This window comes from Amphibalanus amphitrite, unplaced genomic scaffold, assembly GCF_019059575.1.
Source record: "Amphibalanus amphitrite isolate SeventyFive unplaced genomic scaffold, NRLGWU_Aamphi_draft 000257F_arrow, whole genome shotgun sequence".
Taxonomy (NCBI): domain Eukaryota; kingdom Metazoa; phylum Arthropoda; class Thecostraca; order Balanomorpha; family Balanidae; genus Amphibalanus; species Amphibalanus amphitrite.
In genome coordinates this window covers 118,447-126,060 of record NW_024881752.1, presented here as the reverse complement: position 1 = coordinate 126,060, position 7,614 = coordinate 118,447, and the positions used below count along the sequence as shown (strand labels likewise).

The window sequence follows — 7,614 nt, the reverse complement described above, 5'->3', positions numbered from 1 at the left end:
GAGGATGTCTCTGTTCGCTCTTGTTATTGGCAGATGGTTATTACCGTTTCATCTGGTCTGCTCTGTCTACGTAATACCCCAAATAACGATGAACTTCGTTCTTAGGAATACGGCTTGCTGCCACGTATATATTCGCTAACAAACTTTAATGAAATATTGAACACGTGCGAGTCATATATTTTGTGTTCAGTTCGTTATCTGCGTGGAATCGGGGGGGGGGGGGGATTATCATAAAGCTGAGACGTTTAAAGTCCGGATGTCAGTTACGATGGTGGGCATGATTGCCTTGCAATGAGAATAGTCGCATTCAAACGTGAACTTTGTGGTTCAATCCTCTCAATGCCATCAAATGCAGGGTGTATGTACGCTCTGTTATCCAGTGTAATACTAGGAACACTGTACCGTGCCACGGGCCTTCCAAAGCCTTTGACGTTCGTGCGGTTCGCTCGTCCAAAGGTGTAGTCGATCTCGACGGCGTTGCTAGGCAACAGAGTTATTGCGTTCGTCGGTTGGGCACGCGTGAACAGCTGGCTGTGGTCGCATTTTGTGCAAACGTAAACGAACGATATAACGAAACACTAGCCATTAAATGGTATTTATTTAACAATTTTGTATGCCTGGTAAGACACCAAATTATTGCCGATGAGTTTCTGTCATAATCTACGATGGCAATCCGTGATTGCTTTGGAATAGGCTGAATGATGTGATGAGGTGGAGACTGAAGCCTGAAGGTGAGCTTAAGTTCTTCATTACTTTCATAAGTTATGTTTTGAACTCTGTCCTCCAGCTGTATGCACTGACCGCGTTTTCGCCGTTGCTAAATGTGCATTTGCTCATTATGTGAACATTTGAGTTTGCTAGCCAAGTTCCCCTACATATGCTTCAAAAACCTGCAATATCTTAGGAATCGAAATAACCATTTATATCGTTTTGTCCTTGCATTATCCTTTACGTTCAAACGGGTGGGCCTCCCGTAAGAAATAATTTTGTTCTTGTCGCTAGATGGCGTTAGCATGGAACGCCTGAATCTGTAGGCTGTACCGGATAGCTCCTATACTGAAACACGGCCTTTGGGTACGCTGATCGCAGATCGATTGTACGCTTACGCTCAACGCTGCGCTTTCGTTTCCGGGCATCGAATCTCCGAGGTGTAAAGAATAGCATTACTTCAATGGCGCTCCGGTAACCTTTTGTTGGAAATTACTGGAGGTTGATAATGACTATTTACCCCATTACTCAACATTGTCCTATATCTGCAGCACAGCTCTCAAGTCTCAACAACACCAATACGGCTTAGGATGCAAGGAGGGTAAGAACGGTGTAGAGCGTTGTGTTTAACTATGCTGAAATATAGTGATGAGTGAGCGTATTGGGTTGTATTTCCTAAAAGTATAATATGACTATTCACTTATTTTCAGCGTTTGAAGACTTAGCTTAGCATCATCATCGCCTGTGCGGTATCGTCACAACCATGGATCGTAAGAAGCGCTCAGAGCTGGAGGAGAATGAGCTGGAGGGGATCACTGAGACAGAACTGGCGCGACTGCAGCGCCAGTACCGCATCATGGACAATGACAGGAAGGCCTACTACAAGGAGACGCAGACGGTTCTCCGCAAACAGAGGTTAGAGCAAAAGACGACGGGAGTTTCGGACCCGGACGGTCATGGCTGAGATAGACGGCTTTTTCAGTCAGAAGTCGCTGGCATTTTATATTTTAAAATCCCATCACTTAATTGTAGACTTCATTCGTAAGAGTGCTAGGTCTTATAATAAATCTTCAAGTAACAGTCAAATTTTTACTGAGGTATACGATTCCTTCTGCAAACATACCGATTGACTTTAATGATCAATACCGAACGCCTCAAGTCACAACTAGCGCGTAGCAATCTTGCCGAGTGCCATCTACGACACACATCCATTTAGATATCCGGTCAAACACCCGTTTTCTGGGATTCGTTTAAGACGTTTATTGAATGCTGTTTGCTTGAGTCGCGTTATTGCCTTGAAAATTATCATAGTACTTACATTTAATCTCATATTTCAGGCGAATTATCGATAATTTGATGGCTGAGAAGGCGGAAATTGATACCGACATGAATCTCATTAATTCAAATTACAACTCACGAAAGAATAAGGCAGCTTCAAACAAGCTAAGCTCCTACGTTGGGAAGCAAAAGCAATTGCTGGATGAAATAGAGGCTGAAAAGCAGCAGGTGAGGGCTGATACTTGGCAACTTGTTTCCTTTAGCCAGCTGGAGAAATAGCGCACGCAGACCGCGGCACTTGTTCCAAATGAAAGATGCGTGATAGGATTCACACAGATGCGATAAACGATGGTTCTAAAATCTCAACAATCATTGTGTTTAAATGTTTGTATTTCGCAGCTTTGACCAACGTTTTATGCTTAACCGGTCTTCAGCAATATTTGAATTATTATTTACTGTTTCTCGAAAGTCGAATTAAGTAAAATAGAACAGACCTCGTACTCAGCCTTTAGAAGGTCCATGTGCACTGGACAGCTTTCGACATTTTAAAAGTGCTTTTGTTTCAGTTGGCCGATATAGAGAGTCGCATTCGGAGAGTGGAAAGAGAGATACCGAAACAGGCCAAACGAGGGGGTGCCAACGACGTGGTTCGAAATAAACAGTTTCAGCTGCAGAAGAAGGCACGGCGGCTCGATAACAGGCTCTACACGGTATGTGCAGCAGAATTTATCTTTTTTATCCAGAACAACATATAATTTAATTATAACCCATCTTAGCATCTTTTCAAGTCATTCAGGTAGGTGTACCGTCGAAATAGACTGATAAGTCTTGGAAAGACATATTATGGAAAGCGAACGGAAACGTGTAGCTCCATATACCAGCTAAAGTTTCGGCTTAAAAAAAAACATGACTTGATTTGTATTTTATAATATTTGTCGTGTTGTTTCTATATATTTCCTTTCCTTCGCAGACAAATGTGAAATTTAACTCGATGCTGGTTGAGAACAACAACCTGCGTTCTGAGATTGATCATTTGCTGATCGAAAGAGCTACGTTCAACAAACAGTACCACAAGCTGATCGATCGGCTGGCCGCCACCAAGCAGAAAACGTCGGAAATCATCGACCAGGCCACTCAGGCCTATGACCAGCGGTTCGTATCTTAACGTCTCTTACTTGTAACATTGCATTTATATATGTGTTCTGGTTTGATAAGTTTTATTTCTGCGTTTGGAATAGTGTTATTCGATACTGTGAGCCAGGGTTGTGCTCGACTCAAAAAAATTTGCCGACTCGACTCATCATTCAACTTCAGAATGCCCTGACTCAACTCTGACTCAAACAAGGAGCTGATTTTTTCCCTTGACTCGACTCATGACTCAAGCGGCTCAATGAAAATATGAGTTGACTCAAACTTGACTCAAATTTTTTGTTGAGTCAAGTGTGTTGACTCAAAATTGACTCAGATAAAAAAGTTGTTGAGCGGGGGGGGGGGGTGAAAAAATCCGACAGCAGGGCCAGGCCTAAGTTGTTGAGCGGGGGAGAATGAAAAATTATACTATATATTGTTTCTAGAAAGTTTAGTCAGCTGACTCATGTTCCTAAATGTTTTTGACTCAACTCAATGTCAAAAGTTATTTTACTGACTCAACTCTGACTCAACTCAACACCTTAATATTTTTGTCCGACTCAACTCTGACTCAACTCAACAGCTCAACATTTTATCCGACTCGACTCAAATCTGACTCATTTGAGTCAGAGTTGAGTCAAATTTCTGACTCGACTCATGAGTCAAGCACAACCCTGCTGTGAGCTCCGATAATTTAATATGAAAAATAATGAAAACCGTAATCGCCACGCCGTATGTGGAAGACTTGTGATGTTAATTTCATGAACTTAGGCTTGTGGTGTTGATAATTTTCTAGACGCGTTTGTTTTAACAGATAATATTAGGCTTATTATAATTAGCAAAAATAATATAAAAACCGCTGCACTTCCCTCATCAGCGATGAAGCGAATTCGAAGGCAGCGGCGTTACGGGATCGGAACACGAAGGAGTCGGTGGCACACATGACGGAGCTGAAGGACCTGCTGCGCACGCTGGACCACGACCACAAGCTGAAGGAGTTCATGTCCACAAAGGCGCACGAGAGGCAGATCGAGGAGGACGAGGAGAAGCTCAAGAAAAAAGGTGAGAGTATGTACAGCGTGCGCCGTGCATTATGTATTCATTGTTTGCGTCTAAACGATGCCTTGTCTGCTTGGCACTGTTATGGGAGTTTCGCCGATAGCCATAGCCCTTTGTGCGCTTACTGACAACCATTTGTGCTCTCCCTTAGATCATGAGAAGTCAGCGGAGAAGACGGCTGAGGAAACCGTACAGGCTTATCGCGAGGCATTCCGTAAAATCCGAGACATCGCGGGAGAAACGGACGTTAATAACCTGATAGCGCAGTACGTCAAGATGGAGGATAAGAACTTTGCACTCTTTAACTACGTTAACGAGCTCAACACAGAGGTAGAAACGCTGCAGGAACAGATCGCCATGACCGAGGCCGAGATTGAGAAAACGAAACAGAAAGATGTGGAAGAAACGGAGAATAAGAAAGAGCAGATTCAGAAATTGGAGGTGAGGTGATCGTGCTTAGTTTCAGGTGCGCCGTAACGTTCCCGATCAACATAATACATTTGAAAATCAAGTTTCCTCGAATTGCGAACTTTTGCATCAACATTTAACCTTTTCAGAGCGTAATACCGAATGCTTGAGGCAGAATAAGCGAAAGATATGACGGACATGTTATGCATAGAACTAGGAAATGAAAAGTATATTTACGTCCCTCATTTTGGCAGAACATCTCTCCTTCCTGATAAGTTATTCCGGCTTTCCGGCTTTCCGGCTCATCTGACCAATCCTGTGTTATGTGTTGATCCTATAAAGTCTCTGTGTTCCGCAGCGCGAGGCCCAGGAGAGTGCCGAGTTGGCGGACCAGGCTGAACAGTCGCTGGAGCGGTACCAGGCGCTGCTGCGCCAGCTCTGCCAGGGCGTGGATCAGCTCGTCACCGAGACCAAGTGCGACCGGTCGCCTATTCTCGAGCTGCTCGGTGAGTTATCACATTAGAATGCTGCATGCTAGCACGCCTGGGCTGGTGTTACAAAGGAATGGGGCTAATAAGCTAACAGTTGACAGTATTTTTTCTTACATGTGAAAATAATCGGGCACGGAAAACTATTACGGATTGCAGAATACGCTGCTCTATCCAGAATACAGAACACTGTGGTCAAGGGAATTTATAATGATGATCTTGTCGTGAACTTGTCACATCTCGTCTCATCAATCGTATCCTCATTTCTCGCAACGAAACTCAATGTCAATTTCGTGACTTGTTGCCCTTGCCCTATAACACATCAGTGGTCGAATGACTGGTGGACGGTGGTCCAGCTTAAATGTCTTGTCCATTGAGTTCTGTAGAAACGTCCATGGTATCTGACCTTTGAATGACGATCTCTTGAGATGGGACGTTTCCGGTCGGGTACGGACTCTGCTTCACAGTTTTACGCCGGAATGTCAGAGCGTTTAAAATGGTTCTGAAAGATATGATTTACGGTTCACATGTCTCATATGGTTAGAGGGGAGAGCAACGTAATATATCGCATAATTACGTTACGATCGATTTACAAATATTATACATCGCAGTTGCACGTTTAAATGATGCTCTAAAGTACATTACTAATGCATTATTATAAAACCTGCAGTTAATGAGCACCGCTAAACATCTGAAGCTCTGGATAACCATTCTCATCTCAATCAGTCAGGCCACTCATGGTCGCAAGAACAAAATCAAGGCCTGCTTTACAATTCCCTAACAATGAATGCGGCATGATCGACATCATTCGTTTCCTCCTCGACAGGCGACAACCAGCAGGTGACTGAGAACAACATCATGACCTACCTGACCATGGTGGAGCAGCGCGTCAACGACCTGCTGCGAGTGCGCAAGTTCATCGACTTCCGCCGAGACTCGGCCGAGGGTCTGGAGGACTCTGAGAACTCTCCGTCGGGCTCGATCGCCTCGGCTCGCCAGCAGAGCAGCCGTATGTTGCTACCGCAGCAGCTGGCTGCAGTGGACATCAAGGTGGCCGCGCCGTCACCGGGGTAAGTGCTAAGGAATGAGGAGAGATGGCTGAACCAGGGTAAGTGTCGGATAATGGGGAGAGACGAGAGAGTAGGTGGCTGATAATGGCGAGGATGGGTATTCTAAGAGGAAGTTTGACAGGATCGATAGGATTTGTACTTTGTGAATAAGTTCGGGTGAATTTTACTGGTAATCCCGATTTCAACATGACAATCTCGAGTTTATTTGCCTCCCATGATTTGAAACCGTTTAGTATCTGCGTTAAACTGATATCTCACGTCCCTGTGACGCCTTGCAGTGACGAGAGTGAAGCTGAGAGTGATGCTGTGCCGCTAACCGAGGATCAGATCAAGGAGAAGATGGCAGTGCAGGCCGAGTCGGCACAGGCGTCCGCACAAGACAAGAAGAAGAAACACCAGCGCCACAACAGCGCTCACGGGACGTCCAAACCCAAACCCATCGTCTAAGGTGGCGGTAATGGGGGGAAGATCGGTTTTGGAGAAGATTCTTTTCATGTTGCCCTAAGTGTGCTTGGTAAACAGAAGGGTTAAAACACCATGCCGTGAAAGTGAAATTGTGGCGTGATTTCTTTTTTAAATCTAAAAAGCGCACTTTATTGCGATGGTCGTTTTATTCTGATTAAGTTTGCTTGAAATTTAGGCATAGGAGGTGACTAGCCATTTATCACAGTTTCAGGTTTGTCGTGTGCTGTTTTGCTTAGTTTTTGCCGTTCAATGCTTTCGAAGATCACCGAAGCTATAGAGGCTCAGATGGTAGGAGGATGTAAGAAACATGCAACATTAATCGGGGCTTACGTTCAACTATGTTTTCATCTAAAATCTGGTTACGATCGATGATGCTTTTTGCTAATGCTTCGATCTATGCATTTTACCTTATCGCTTTGACTTTGACTAATTGTGGTCTATATCGTTTACTGGTGGCTTTGGTGATCAATAATCATGCCGAGGTAAGTGAGCTTCATGTTTAGTTAGTAGCTCATCGTCAATGGTTTTGTCTAATATACCTGTATGAGCACCAACTTTTTATGCAAATTGGCACAAGAATAATGCCAGCAATACCAAAGATTAATAAACCGTTTTTTTCCACAACAATAGCACACATATTGTAAATAAGTTTTTGACAAAACTACCACGAGCTAATTGTAATGCAATGTAGACGTTAAATGTGTTTGTAATATTTCCGACAGAAATTATTGACAAAAAAACTTATCCATGCCAGCATGATGCAATTCCTTGGGAGAACGCTGGTGTCTACATATGTATTGTGTGCATTCGCCAAAGCCTTCTCCGCTCCCCTAAAAACCACCCCTCGGCCGTGCGGTCGAACGTTGGGACGTGTTTGTGTGTGTGTGTGTGTGCACGCGCCTCCGCCGCCTCTGCTGCTCCACCCCAAAGTCCAGCGGCGTGCCGTGCGGTCGAGCGGAAACCGGCCGCCGGCCACCACACACATATCATCGTAATCCAATAATCGGCCC

The 7,614-nt window shown here is 44.4% G+C and overlaps 1 protein-coding gene across 2 annotated transcripts; it reads left to right on the top strand.

Moving 5' to 3' along the window:
* The first annotated feature begins 489 nt into the window (after positions 1-489).
* Positions 490-7,154, top strand: LOC122386623 (coiled-coil domain-containing protein 63-like). Of its 2 annotated transcripts, XM_043375983.1 has the most exons (11): positions 510-731; positions 1,260-1,309; positions 1,419-1,623; positions 2,046-2,214; positions 2,553-2,696; positions 2,957-3,138; positions 3,992-4,176; positions 4,325-4,614; positions 4,940-5,087; positions 5,896-6,139; positions 6,418-7,154. In XM_043375983.1, exons 3-11 carry the CDS (start codon positions 1,472-1,474, stop codon positions 6,584-6,586), a joined length of 1,683 nt encoding a protein of 560 aa, XP_043231918.1. In that variant the 5' UTR covers positions 510-731; positions 1,260-1,309; positions 1,419-1,471; the 3' UTR covers positions 6,587-7,154. The 2 variants fall into 2 exon arrangements, with proteins under 2 accessions (XP_043231919.1, XP_043231918.1); XM_043375984.1 differs by lacking the exon at positions 1,260-1,309 and having other exon boundaries at positions 490-731.
* Positions 7,155-7,614: the final 460 nt, after the last annotated feature.

Bases quoted from the DNA above. Each gene is read 5' to 3' on its own strand.
- LOC122386623 (XM_043375984.1), top strand. From the start codon at position 1,472: ATGGATCGTAAGAAGCGCTCAGAGCTGGAGGAGAATGAGCTGGAGGGG. The intron at 2,697-2,956 runs GTATGTGCAGCA...TTTCCTTCGCAG, and splicing joins TCGATAACAGGCTCTACACG to ACAAATGTGAAATTTAACTC. The intron at 6,140-6,417 runs GTAAGTGCTAAG...GACGCCTTGCAG, and splicing joins GTGGCCGCGCCGTCACCGGG to TGACGAGAGTGAAGCTGAGA.